The sequence below is a fragment of the Eleutherodactylus coqui genome, chromosome 3, assembly GCF_035609145.1.
Source record: "Eleutherodactylus coqui strain aEleCoq1 chromosome 3, aEleCoq1.hap1, whole genome shotgun sequence".
Taxonomy (NCBI): domain Eukaryota; kingdom Metazoa; phylum Chordata; class Amphibia; order Anura; family Eleutherodactylidae; genus Eleutherodactylus; species Eleutherodactylus coqui.
Genome location: NC_089839.1, coordinates 248426879 through 248442098, shown reverse-complemented (window position 1 = coordinate 248442098; position 15220 = coordinate 248426879). Strand labels below are relative to the sequence as shown.

The window sequence follows — 15220 nt, the reverse complement described above, 5'->3', positions numbered from 1 at the left end:
GCCCCACCTCGCACTCTGGTCTTCTATTTACTTTGACTGCAGCGGTCATGTGGGTTGTTTATCCACGTAACCACTGCAGCCAATAGAAGGGCTGACAGTGACGTCATCAGCGATGTCCTGTAAACCCGCTGGGGGCTTCTATATTAGCCTACATGACCGGTTTATGGAATGTCACCAGGCCAGAAGATAACAACTTCTCAGCAGCACAGACCTTGTAAACTCAAATGAGTGAGCCACTTCATGCCGAGCCCCGGGTCCTATGAGCCAATAGTCCCAAATCAATCCAAATTGTAGAGAGAAGGGTGGCAGTCAGTAGGTGCAAGATTCTAATCCAACATCTTTATTCTTCTGCCACAAACAGAATGCACAACGTTTCGACCCAGTAAGGGTCTTTGTCAAGCTGGGTAGAAACGTTGTGCATTCTGTTTGTGGCAGCTGAATAAAGATGTTGGATTAGAAACTTGCACCTACTGACTGCCGCCCTTCTCTCTACACCAGGCCTGAAGATGGCAGGTGCCGTAGGCAGCTTTGGCGCCACGGTGAGTATATTTTATATAGTTTTGGATGGGGGCCCATAAAAAGTTTGTCGGAAAACCCCTTGAACATTTATGCAGAATTATAGGAGGTTACAGATAGTCCCCGACTTGCGAACATTCGACTTGCGAATTTCGCTAGATACGAACTATCTGTTTTGCACAGTATGATGTCATGCTATGGCATTACATCATGCTGTGCAGGGACCGGAGAGGCTTCTATCAAGCCTGATAGAAGCCTGTCCGGTCACATCGCGGTTGCTGGGCAGCCGGGGCCTTCTGAAAGGCCCCAGGGCTGTCTATGCAGAGCACCTAGCATGCCGTGCGCTTGATAGGCACTCTGCATAGGCAGCCCTGGGGCCTTTCAGGAGGTCCCCGGCTGCCTAGCAACCACACAGCGTCCCGCGATCTCATCGTGGGACGCTGTACGGGCCCCCTGAACGTTGGGTGCAGGCTGTTCTTACAGCGGGCACCCGGCGGCAGCAGTCCCGATGAGCCGCGCCGCTCGTCAGAACTGTTAACACTTTAAATACCGCTGTCAGAGCGGTATTTAAAGTGTTAACAGTTCCGACAAACGGCGCGGCTCATCGGGACTGCTGCCGCCGGGTGCCCGCTGTAAGAACAGCCGGCACCCGACGTTGTATGGAGCGGGATCCACCCGCGATCCCGCTCCATACTACTACTTGTTCGACTTGCGAACAAAACGGACTTGCGAACGGGCTCCCGGAACGGAACCTGTTCGCAAGTCGGGGAGTAACTGTATTGCTGAAGTAGCAATTCCCTAATGTTAGATTAGCTCACCCCACCAGGTATAATACTCAGGGAGGCAGAGATTTGTAAATGTCTCATAGTTGGCTTACAAATCCGACTGCGGAGCTGGGATCGGTCAATGAACTCTAGACCATTCTGCTGACAGATGGCAGTGCATTAGTAGAAAATGTGAATCTTCCCCCCAGCCCTGTGTGTTATCAGAAAGTATCTGCCACTACTATGAGAACGGTATTTGGAGATTGCATTGTAAAGGGATTCTATCACCGCGTTCATGATGTTTGATCCGTAGCTGAGCTGCACCGACCTCTCCCAGGTCACAGCATGCCGATTGACAGATTTTTCCCTATGCACAAAAGGGAAGAGAGTCAGTCTGCACGATGTGGGCAGGGAGAAGCCAGCACAGCCCTCAGTCAAGGCCGGCTGCACATGAACAGGTCGGATTCCGCATGCTGGAGCTCAACCGGCTCTGACCCTGGCCGGCAACCCTGTGTACCTTCTCTTTCTGTATTGCCGATGACCGCGGACGCTCGCCTTTGGTCATGCGCAATACAGATTTTTTAAAATTAAATATTTGTTTTTCCCGCACAGGTACTAGGCGATGAATCGGGTACCCGCAGCCTATCCGCAATGTCAGTTGTGGATGGACTGCAGGTTGGACGGCTTCCATTGACTTCAATAGAAGCCATCTGTGCAGATTCCGCACAAAAATAGAACATGCTGCGATTTTTAAATCCGTTCAGGGAAATTGCAATCGCTATCGGCTCATCTGAGTGGACATGCGAATGTACTATTTTTTTCAATAGGTACGGAATACTGCATATCGTCTGTGCGGGTTCTGCTATTGAAATCTGGTCGTGTGAAGCCGGCCTAAAATGTTAGTTGCACAGTGCTGATGTGATAAAACCCTGCTGCTGTTACATCACTTACAATGTTGCCAAAGCCAAAACCGCGGATAGTTGTTCCTTTGTAGTTGCAGAACGTTTAGGAGCAAGTATGAAACAAAGTTTCACACTCCAGCCTTTGACATAAAGTCCAGGTTTACAATGACAAGCGTATTTGCTGCATGCGGCCAATCCCCATGCACTACCTCGGCGTGTATGCGGGCGTAATACGCACCAAGATAGTGCATGCTGCACTTTTTTTTAACACAAGTAATGCATGCAAAAAACCGCTGGTGTGAGCGGCCCTATAGAAATCAATAGGTTATTGGCATCGCCTGTGGGAAAATGACACACGTGACCTGCAGTGACAATACGCCTGTGTGAGGGCGGCCAAACGATCTAATATGAGAAAACACGTGCTACTTGCTCTGTCTATCTCATACTGCTACATTTACTTCTTATGGTAGACTTAGGATAAAGGTGAGGGCTATTTACATGGAACGATTATCCTGCAAAATTCGTTCAAGCGAACGAAAATGCGCGATATTCGTTATGTCTAAATGTAAAACCATCTTTTACTATCCGTTTACTTTTCGTTTGTTGCCTTCTTTCAACCAGCATAACAATCATGGCTGGTTCGCTCGCTGCGTCCAAACGCTCAGCGTCTCACATAGAACGTGAAGCGCGGAGCGAGAAGTCAGTGATACTCAGCAGTGATCTGCTGTCTAAACGTTCTGCACGAGCGCCAGCTAGCGGTGACGTCACCCGCTCGTGCAGTCATTTAGTGTCCCATGTAAATGGGGCATAAGGCAATATGGATAATGGTATAACACAAGGATATTACTCTGATCCCAGCCCCCACCTGCTGCCATTGTTTCTCTTATCCCACCCTGTCTTTGCTGGCTCCTTACATTTACTGACATGCTAATTGTTTCTAATCCATGAGGGTCAGATCTTAAAGGTTTATGTTAATTAATGTTTACCATGTACATACAAATCAGGAACAGCTGGCCTCAGGCATGAGATGTTAGAGGGAATGTGTCATCAAAAAACGACCTATTTATATAAATCACATTTTGAAATAATTTTTGGTGATGTTTTTAGTTTTTTTTTGTTTTTCTTTACTTTTGGTCGCAATCTATTTTTTTTTTTAATTCTAAAATTCTGCATTTCTCACACTGACCACAGAGCCTACTACTGTCACTACCTGATCTGTTTTGAAACAAGCGTTTTATCACGTCTATTTTGCCGTGATAAGACGCCGGACAAAAATCTCGACCACCTGATGCATCGGATTCCAATTAGAGATGAGCAAGCGTACTCACTAAGGCAAACTACTCGAGTGAGTAGTGCCTTATGCGAGTACCTGCCCACTCGTCTCAAAAGATTCGGGGGCCGGCGGGAGTGAGCGGTCAGTTGCGGGAGTGGTCAGGGGAGAGCGGGGGGGTGGGAGAGTGAGAGAGAGATCTCCCCACCCCCCGCCGGCACTGGAATCTTTTGAGACGAGCGGGCAGGTACTCACATAAGGCACTACTTGCTCGAGTAGTTTGCCTTAGCGAGTACGCTCGCTCATCTCTAATCCCAATACATTTGTTCAGATAGCCGATTTTCCGTGCGTAAAATCGGCCCTCTGGAAAAGATTGCGCATTTCAGCCGGCCGCTTTTACACGACGGTGGAAAGGATAGGACTTGTCCTATCTTTTGCAGGAATACGCTGGCTGTTTCAAGTAGATTCCTATGGAAGCCTATGACAGCCATCAAAAAAGGGAAGGGGGTGGGAGTTTAGCAGTGGCTCGCCTTGCTAAAGTCCCTCCCCTTTACCTTGCCAGCAGCTCCCATAGCCTTCTATGGGAGCTTCTATTGCCGCTATCAGTTGGCTAGAGGAGGGGAAGAGACCATAGCTCTGTTAAGGTCTTTCCCCCCAGACCACGGAATTCTGGGCTGCAGGGTATATACTCTGCAGTCAAGCCACATGACTGGGCCAGAAAACAGGAGATTTAGCCGCGACTTGGTCACGTCTTTCTCCCGTCCAATGCCTGTGTGAGAACTCTTTGCTCTCACTAAAGTCACATGTAGGATTACACTGAGAGGTGACGCCTATATGCAGATAACACAGGATCCACCACTCACTACAGGTATAAGCTGTAACTATCTACTCCCCTCCCTGCAGAATATCCTCCTCACAGGTCACATGTCTAGAACAGTCTCCCATACAAGTCAATGGGTCTTCTCCTGTCCATTGTGTGACTGGGCCCATAAAGCTGTCATAAAGCATATCTTCTAGATGCTGTTAAATTGCTCAGGAAAGATGGCCGCCCTGGTGGTGACAGGCAGACTGCGCGGCAAGATAGGCAGATTTTGCTGTGGATTTTCCGGTTTTGCAGCAACAACGATCTGCTATGTGTAACCTGGCCTGCGGCTCTCCCGCTGCACCTCCTATTCCTGCCCACCTTTCCCATCTCCAGTTTGGAAGGTCCCACTTCAGTTCTGGCTCCTAGTTGCAGACAGGCTGTAGGATAATGACATGTCCTCTTTACCAGTAAGCTGACATTTTCCTTAGAGGAAGTAACATTTGTCTTACAACATCCATATATGAAGTAAAGCATTTCTTGTGTTGCCATTATATATCTGCCTGAGTATAAAACACTGTCTGTATATGTCATTCATTGAAGGGTCTTTTGCTGCTATAATAATGCACACTAAGTCAAATGTGCAAACTTATTTTAAGGCTGGGTTCACACAGGGCGGATTCCCGTCAGAAATCTCGCGGTTTGGCCGCAGCAAAAACCGCGAGATTACGGCGGGAGAACCGCTGCGGTTTAAGCCGCGGCGGCTTTGAAGCAGCCCGGCCGCTTGCTTTTCCGTTGCGGACGGCGCTCCCATAAAGGAGAGCGCGGCTGCGACGAAAATAAACAACAAAAGAAAAGTAAATAGACATGCTGCATCCTCTGAAACCGCGGCTGCGGCGGTCGCCGCAGCCGCGGTTTCAGCCGGATTTCCCGCAGCGGATTGGCCGTCCCGTGTGGACGAGGTTTCTGAGAAATCTCATCCACATGGCTGGCTAAGCACGAGATTAGCGGCCGCAGGCGGATTTGCCGCGGCCAAATTCTGCGCGGCAAATCCGCCCTGTGTGAACCCAGCCTAATGGGGAGAGAGAAATAAGCCACTTCCAAAATCCTACAAGGCACAGACTTTTATTTTTTACTATCGGAGTACAAGGGTGAACCCTTTTCAGTTGATTTAACCAATTTTTATCTATTGTGTATGGCCAGATTAGGCAGTATTTCAGCACTAAATTACTATTCACCTTTCCTCAAGATAGGTTGTCAATAGTTGATCATCGGTCAACTGATTAAAGTGACAGTGGCACTCTGGCGAATGCTGCTGTCATTTCATTCTCTACCAGACACAGTGCCGTACATTGTATAGTGTCTGTGCCTGGTATTGCAGCTCAGTCCCATTCAAATGGACTGAGCTGCTCTCATGCCATGTGACTGATGAACGTGTCATCACAGGCCTGAGAAGAGGTTGCAGCGTTCACCTGAGAGACACCGCCTCTTCAAACAGCTGATTGGTGGGGCCCTGAGTAGCGGACCACTGACGATCAATTATTGATGACCTATCCAAAAGAAGGGTCATCAATAGTTTATTTTGGCAAAACCCCTTTAACCCTTTCCAATCCAATTTGTATCCTGGTTTTCCTAGGGGGCTTACTCTTTTTCTGCTGTTATAAAATGGAGCTATATGCTGGCTAAAGCCAGTACTGCATGAGGTGACATGTTGGCTAGGCTCCAACAGCAGAGAGGCTGGCAATATGCAGTAAGAGAACCCCGATAGACGTCTTCCGACATCGGAGATGTACACCTTTAAATCAGAATGTCTTTAGACGTCAGACAGTGGATTGGAAAGGGTTAAGTTGCATTAGGTGTGCATATTTGTAGTGCCAAAGTAAAGCTACATTGTATGATTAAATAGCACATTCGTGAAACAACATCATTAAAGGGAACCTAATCGTTACATGTAAATGTGGGCATCAGGCACTTTTCGTTTGAACGATGATTTTAAGGTTAACTTAAAATCCATCCTTCAGCCACTGAGAGATAAAGCAAACACATTTATCTCTCAATAGACTGCATGCTGTTCTCCACAGCATGTTTACACTTGCTGGGATGAGAACAATGCAATCTGCAAGCAGCTGCAAGGAGAACAATTTAGACACACCCTGGGCTCTGCAAACAGCTCCTGGAGGCCTTTTTACATGCAAATGAAGATGATAAAGTGTTATTGTCCATTAATATTTTATGCAAATAGATTGCTAAATTTTCCAGTCATTTGAAAGATTACCTTCGTAATCTTCGTGTATAAGGGCCTTTAGTGATATATTTGCATAAAGTCTTAATGGCTATTAACACTTTATCATGTTCAGTTGCATGTAAAATGACCTCCAGGAGCTGTTTGCAGAGCCCAGCGTGTATCTCAACACAGCCCCAGCTGTGTAAAAAGCTGCCAAAGCATTCCATTGTTCTCCTTGCGGCTAGGATAAATATGCCACGAGGAGAACATCCTGCAGTCTAGCGAATTACGTTCCGAACAATGGATTTTAATGCAGAAAACTGAACGCAGTATCATTCCGTGTAAATAGGAGTTTTCTTACTGTGAGTGGAGGCGAGCGGCCAATCCTCATTCATTCAGTCAGCAATGCTTGTTCCTATGTAAAAGCACAGGAATGCTTATCCCTGGGACGAGCTGTCGGGCATCTGCACCCAACAGATTGTCCTGTGTAATAGCACCCTATGACATATAGTGGTATGCAGGCCTTGCCTATCTACTGATGGAAAGTCTAATATCAGTTTTGTGAATGATCTACTTGACTGCTTCTACTCCCTCAGGATATGTCCTATGCTAATATGCCCAAACCTGCAGGCAATTAGCCAATTTGGACTCCAGGTATAAGGCTGGTTTCATATCTATCTCGATACCTGCGACCGGATATTCCGTCACAGATGCAGCTGAAAATTCAATTTTTCTTCTGTTTCTAAAACGTGGCAGCTGGGTAGAAAGTGGGCGGACCCCAATTTTGGGTATTATGTGATACCTTGTCCACACACCAGGGATTAAGGGATTGTTTACTAATATACATCATGCAGAAATTACAAAGACACCTTCTAAAGTGTTCAGAAATGACACAAAACAAATACAACAAACTGATGCACAAGATTACTAAATATCATAACGGTTAATTATCTCTATACAAAAGTACATTAAAGAGGCCCGAATGCTTCTTTTCTAAGGAGTCTTAATGATTTTCTACGAAAGAGTGCAGTTTATCTATTGTTACCATAAAGATGCTCAAACACATGAGATTAAAGTTGGCTGAAATGGCTGATTTTGATCATTTTGGGCATTGCAAAGCCACCAAAGTCATCACGTTTAGGAATAAATGACCTGTCAGCCTTCTCCAGCAGGAAGCCTGTGGCTGAGTGATCTTTGCGATCGCTGAGCTGCAGATCATGGTCGATGGTATCAGTGTCCTTTGGATATATAGATTCTGTGTATTTTATTTCCTGCCAGATTCATCATCAGATGCCGACTATTTGGATGGATTGACAACTCAATTTGTTATATTTGAATTTTGCTTTTGGCAAGTTGCTGAAAATAATAGATTGAGGCCTCATGTCTACGGGCAGATCGGATTCCCAATGCGGATTTCCTGCGGAAACCATTTGTGGGAGATTGCGGATGTAATTCTTTTTCCACGCGGATGTACACGGCTGCACTGCGGATCACCTTCCAGCCTTTTCCCCACCCCCCTAATTGATTGTAATTTTCAAATCCACAGTGCATCCGCAATTGAATTGCGGATGCACTGCGAATTGTCCGCACGGGAACCGCAGTGAAATGGAGCATCCTGCAGGTTTTTTTCTGCAACGGGAGGTGCGCAAATCAAATTTGCATGCTTAAATTCAGTTACGGATGCCAATGTTTGCCTATGGGCACTTTGACTTGTGGATCTCCCGTGTGGGTGACCCGTGCAGATTCCCCAATTCAAATCCGCCCGTGGACATGAGCCCCTACAGTTCCTCTTGTAGTTTATGGTCTATAGAATCAGCAAACATTCACCTATGGATGGATAGACAGACAGAAGAAATATTGTCTGTGTCATGAATCGCTGAGGCACGTTATGCATGGAGTCCTGCATGGAGGACTGTAACAGTACATGCCTAACCTTATCCCAAGATTTAAGACTGCCAGCATCTCTTTGTTGGTATAAGGCCAAGTTAATTTAAGACAAATATTCCCCTGGTGTCTTTGCCCTTAGAAACCGGACACCGATGACTTATAATCTTGCAGGGCAGGCTAATATTAGCGGTCATTGCATTAACCAGACTGGAATAGGGCCTGGAGGTGACCTTTTAGTATCCTATCCTTATTTCATAATAACCTGGTGGAAGTGAATGTCACCCCAAGCTGAGATATTGCAGATATAGAGTATATGAAATGGATGCACATATTCCTTTGAAACACATAAATAATTTTCCTTAGCTGTTGATAAAATTATACCAGATCTTGGCCGGCCAAACCCCATGAGGCAGGTAGCCAATACGCCTACAAAATATTTCTGGTTCCTATCTGTCATATACTAGACTACATCGCCCATGCTCAACTTGCTGTCTTCTTTCAGGGTTTGAGCTTCAATTCCGGTTGGGACCTACTCTACAAGGGAGAGATGTCACCGTGTACACCAACTATCCACCACCTGGCGGTACCTTTAATCGTGAGACCTTCCATCCTCTACAATGGCACAACCCAACTGGCCGCGAGGAAGATTCCGACAAATTCTGTAAAATAGATTTGCAGATTGCTGGATCTTTTCAGTATCGATTTTCCCTTTCGTAAGTAAAAAAAAAACCCCATGCCTGATTTGTAAGCCATCGTTTGTGACAGTGATATTACTTGGCTTTGATTGATTTTCTTTAAAATGTGCCATTTCTTTTGCGAAACTGATGCCAAGAATGCGGAACTTAAGGACAGCAAAATTTTTCTGATGAAGGTCCTGTTGGTCTTCAGTTTAGAGAAGGAAACTGTTGTACATACCCCTTCCATAGCTTAGCTGGGGCACACACTGTCATGCAGGATGTTGGCTGAATGCACAGTGTGTCACCATTTCTCCGAACATGGACTCATCCAGCCAACCATTATTGTGTGTGTATATATGTATATATATTATAGTGATCCCTCGCTATATCGCGGTTCAATGATTGTGGCTTCAGTGCATTGCGGATTTTAGTTTAGTTTAGTTTTTCGCTATATCATGGAATTTTGCGGTAATACAGGAAATACAGTACGCCACTAGCGCTTGCCAACGCAAAATTGTACACGGCACACTATTGGCTGATGGAATGTGTTCTGTATCCTGGGCGCCGATTGGCTCACTAATCGTAGCATCCGTCTGTTTGTTCTCCTGCACGGTGCCCGTACATGCCCATAAGAGAAAAGTTTGTGCAAGTCTGCATTTATAGTACATCTTGTATTTCAAGCCCTGCGATGCCACCCAAACATTCTGCGCCTTCTAAGGCTTCTGGCAGTCGGGCTACTGCTGTTCGTTGCGGGTAAACTGCCATCATTAAAAAGCGCGTGATTCGTTCACTTTTGCGATTGTTTGGCAGTTTACCCGTAGATTGATTTGTGTAAATATAACGCCACTACTTCACGGATTTTCACGTATCGCGGGCGTCTCTGGAAGGTAATTTTATTATTAGAATCAATTTGCTATACAATCTTGGTTTATTGATCAGCATGCTTTTGGTAGTTTGTGGTGATAAATGCTACATTTGTAGTATTTACTTTGTTTATTTCCTTTCTTGATGTTCTGATAAGGAAAAATCTAAGGGCCCATTTAGACATACCGAATATCGCTCAAAAGACATCTTTTGAGCGATCATCGTTGTGTGCCTTTACATGGCAAGATGATCGCTCAAAATTCGCTCAAATGGCAGTCTGAGGGACAGTTTTGAGCGTTCACTTTGCATAAGTGTGTAAATGAAGGCCCACGCTGTATGCAGAAGACAAGCGGGACCGCTCTCTTCTGCATACAGCTGTTCTCTTTTTGAAGCGCTCAGCTGGTATACAGCTGAGAGCTCCAAGTAGGGTATGCAGAAGACAAGCAGGGCTGCTTGTCTTCTGCATACTCCTGCTCTGTTCACGGAGCGCTCAGCTGGTACACAGCTGAGCGCTGCGAGCGGGGTATGCAGAACACAGCTGGATCGCTGTCTTCTGGATAGTCCTGCTGTGTTCATGGAGCACTCAGCTGGTATACAGCTGAGCGCTCCAAGCGGGGTATGCAGAACACAGCTGGAGCACTGTCTTCTGCATACTTCTGCTGTGTTCTCCAAGCGGGATACCAGCTGAAACAATAGTATCAGCGATATCCCACTGAGATCTCAGCATGCCGTCCTGATAAGACTCAATGTTCTCTTTCAGCTTGCTAAAAGACAACAACGAGCAAATCGTTAACGAAAACTGCACAATGTCCGCGCGTTTGACCGAACGATTCTCACTCAAAAGACGGCTTTGAGCAAATTTTGAGCGAGAATCGTTGGGTTTAAATGGCCCTTTAGTAAGATCTATACCTATAGCCAGCTTTGCTATTGTGAATATGGACCATACTGTCACATTAATGAGCATCAGTCTTGAAGTGCACTGTTTCCATATGGAGTGACTACAAGCCACTGGAGTTTGTAAAGTAGCCATTTAGATGTGCTGGATGCAAATCAATGCCCATTGTTTAATATTCTGAGGATGTGTTTTAAGGGCAATGAAATGAGGAAAGACTGGTTGAGTAGAGCCGACTGTTCTGCTGTCCTTTGTTTCACACTTGGTGTGACAGATTGGGGGCAGCTTGGAGGAGGGGAGTCAGCCAGCAGTATACAGTGTAAAGGCCTGGATATATATTGTTATAATCTGAACAGTTTAAAGGCTATGGACACACATGGGGCCCATTTATTCACATAAATGCATGTATTTTGGACTGACAATCATTTTTGCAATTTAATTAAGAGATTTAGCCCTATCCATATCCCTGTATGTAGTAAACTGCAGACTGAGTCTCTATAAGAGATCTGCCAGTGAAACTGGACAAACGGCCTTGTTTTCAGCCTTTATATCTCTTCTGCTGAATCTTCTTCTCAGCTGATTTATGACACAACAGAGGTGAACTGGTCATAAGTCAGCCGATAGGACTGTCAGATGCTGCTCTCACATTAATGAGCAGTACACCGCGTTCATACGGAGAGACTGCAAGCTAAATGTGCGACTGGGTATGGCCGTAACACTACAGAGACAAGGGCCACCATATGAAGAGAACAGGAAATATATATATATAAAGCACAGCAGTACTTTTCACCATAAACAGGGGCTCTGGCCTCGTATAAAATGTAGATGTTTGAAGAGACACGGATTCCAATGATGTCATTATTATCTTTGAACATACTTTCACTCCCCTGCAATTAGCCAACAAACAGCCCATGCTCTATATGCTAATAAGGCATCTTGTAGTCTTCTGCACTGCTTGTCAGAAGGCCATTTCTCATTGTGCCAGATTACCCTTAATATCCTCTATTTTAATTTAATTCTGTATCATATATGCAATAAAAACTGTGAGATATAAATTAAAGAGTTCTGTGTGTCCCAAAGATCAGCCACTTCCACCACAACTTTCTAAAAAAAAACCTCACACCAGAACGATCTTTGGCTGTTACATAATTGGGTAAAGCCGGAGACCTCCCCCACTCCTCCAGATGTAAATGAAGACTGCCTTAAGGTCCATTTACATTCAAAAATAATCTTTCAAACGATTGAAAGATTGAAATTTTTAGCGATCTTTTTGCATAAAGTGTTAATGGACACTAATTACCAATAACACTTTATCATCTTCATTTGCATGAACAGCAGGAGCTGTTTGCAGAGCCCAATGTGTGATTAATAACACACCCAGCTATGCACACAGCTGCATTGTTCTGTTGGGGCTGCTGGCAGAATACAATGTAATCTCACGACTCCTGTGGAGAACACAGCTTACAGTCTTCACCTTAAAATCATCGTTCAGGCGAAAAGAGCATGATGCCCGCATTTACATGTAATGATTATTGTTAGTTTTCGGTCATTTGAATAATTTTGAGCAATAATCGTTGCGTGTAAATGAGCCTTTAAAGGAGATCTCAGACCCCTGTCAAATGAAAAAGTGAGAGATAATTGGGAATTAAGACTTGCGTTGTCTGCAAGATTTCTGCTAGGTGTTTGTTTCAGGAGCATGCGGAAAGTTCTATAGATTAGGGTCGTATTCACATGGCTATATGCAAGTTACATGTAAGAAACTAAAACACAACTGACATCATATAGCACTAGTAATTACTAGTAACTTATGTGCTGTGTTCTCCTTACTAGTTACAGCCAGCCATACACTTATAATAGATGTTGGCTTGATGCTCGTTCAGCCAACATCTATTTTTCCCCGACTCCATGGTGGACATGCCCAGTCAGGTTATACATGAATCAGCCTGTGTTTGAAATTACCAATAAACACTAGAGAAGAGTGAGGCTTACAGAATAACTTATTACCGAGCGTTGTATACACATTGATGTCCCATTTCATAAATGGCAAATACAGCTTTGTACCAGTACATTTTACTCTAGTAGAACATTCTTGCAGATCTCGCTTCTCCTAAAGGCTGATCACTTGCAGAAAGTAGAGGTTTTAATCCACTTGGTATACAGAGAGCAGTTCTGGGATACAATGCAGCCCATTCATGAGTGCAGGAATAGCATTGTGTGAAGAGCTGTTTTTGTCACCATGATTCATTTGGAACTGTTTAGAACCGGATCTGTCATGGCTCCACTAAGAACCGGAAGCCATGATGCAAGTGTAAACAGAGACTTAAAGGGGTTGTCCCGCGAAAGCAAGTGGGGTTATACACTTCTGTATGGCCATATTAATGCACTTTGTAATGTACATCGTGCATTAATTATGAGCCATACAGAAGTTATTCACTTACCTGTTCCGTTGCTAGCGTCCTGGTCTCCATGGTGCCGTCTAATTTCAGCGTCTAATCGCCCGATTAGACGCGCTTGCGCAGTCCGGTCTTCTCCCTGGTGAATGGGGCCGCTCGTGCCGGAGAGCTGGTCCTCGTAGCTCCGCCCCGTCACGTGTGCCGATTCCAGCCAATCAGGAGGCTGGAATCGGCAATGGACCGCACAGAGCCCACGGTGCACCATGGGAGAAGACCCGTGGTGCATCGTGGGTGAGGATCCCGGCGGCCATCTTGCTAAGGTAAGGAAGTAGTCGCCGCAGCACGGGGATTCGGGTAAGTACTAAACGGTTTGTTATTTTTAACACATGCATTGGGTTTGTCTCCCGCCGAATAAAAAAAAAAAACGTTTCGGCGCAGGACAACCCCTTTAAGAGCCATTTACAAAAAGGTGCTTTTACACGCAGCAATTATCACTCAAAATTTGTTCAAACAGCCGAAGGTGAGCGATAATTGTTACATGTACACGCGGGCAGTCGTGCACTATTCATTGTATTGTTGTTTAGAGCTGGTTTTTAGCCTGTATAAAAACCATCCCTTGGCTGTTCCTAACATTGTACTTATTGTGTTTGCTTTGAATGCATAATGAGTACACAGTTTAGGCTGGGTTCACACAGGGCGGATTTGTTGCGATTTTGCTGCGTTTTTTCCGTTGCGGTTTTGCCGCAGAAGAACTGCTTCTGCGGCAAAACCGCTTCAAAGGTTATTTTTGTCTTGCAGATTTTCTTGCGGAAAAATCCGCAAGCGTTTTTTTTTCCGCAGTGCTTTTTTACTTTTGCAGCGGATTTTGCTGCGTCCATAGAGATCTATGGACAAAAAAGCACTGCGGAAAAGACAAAAGAAAATTCTGCGTCTTGAAAAACCGTGCCACAGTTGCATTTCCGCACTGCGGCTGTGTGGAAAAAATCCGTTCTGTGAGAACAGCTTTTTGCCCAAACACATTTGTACTGCATTGCGGTTTTGCAGCAGTGCAGATATGCAACGGCAAAGCCACAGCAAATCTGCCCTGTGTGAACCCAGCCTTACTCTGCTGGGAAGAGACAACGGAATATGCTGGTCAGATAACCATCGCATAAACACACGCCCAGCTGAGCAAACAACTCGTGGAAAAAAATGTAGATGATTAAAGCCATTAACTGCAAGTGTAATATCGGCAGTACATTCAATCGTGCGGTTGTTTAAGCGATAATCGTAACGTGTAAAAGGGCCTATAAGTTGAGAATTAGCCTGCTGTAACAAGTACCAATTGACAAACCATGAGATCAGCGCTTGTTAATTGCAATTCACACGTGACAAATGATCGGTTTTCTGGAATTTGGAGGAATAGAGATATTGCATCTTGTCAACAAAGAATTCCGCCATCATATACCAGCTTTAATATCTCTGTGGTATGCAATATATTATATACAATAGATTATAATGTATACAATAAATTATACCATCTCCCGATGTTCTCACATTTTTGTTCTTTTTCTGCTATAGCAAAAAGAAGAGTGGTGAAGGCTACATTGTGGTGGACCCGGTGCTGAGAGTTGGAGCCGATAACCATATTCTTCCCTTGGATTGCATCACTATTCAGACGTTCCTCTCCAAATGCTTGGGGCCATTTGATGAGTGGGAGGACAGGCTGAGAGTAGCCAAGGAGTCAGGTAACATCAGTGGCTAGCATTGTCTTTTTCTGATTTCAGCTAAGACCAGATTTGTTCTTATGACCTGGATTAAATCTGACATGTGTTTTACCAGAGGATCAGCGGCAGAAATTTAAAGTTAACACTTCTGGTTAGGGTAGAAAAGTGTCAAATGAGGTTTAACACTGATAAATATAAGGTTCTGCACATGTGTAGAGGAAATACATGTCACCATTACACACTAAATGGGAAACCACTGGGGAACACTGACATTGAAAAGGACTTGGGTACTTTAATTAACTGTCAGCTTAACTGGAGCAACC

At 44.9% G+C, this 15220-nt stretch overlaps 1 protein-coding gene across 4 annotated transcripts in view; it reads left to right on the top strand.

The window, feature by feature from the left end:
- AGL (amylo-alpha-1, 6-glucosidase, 4-alpha-glucanotransferase) overlaps positions 1-15220 on the top strand; it is a 94957-nt gene that overhangs the window by 31940 nt on the left and 47797 nt on the right. For all 4 annotated transcript variants that reach the window (XM_066597245.1, XM_066597243.1, XM_066597242.1 and 1 more), the window contains exons 3-4: positions 8868-9078; positions 14752-14918. In XM_066597245.1, coding sequence (XP_066453342.1) covers positions 8868-9078; positions 14752-14918 — 378 coding nt within the window. The remainder of the gene's footprint in view (positions 1-8867; positions 9079-14751; positions 14919-15220) is intronic.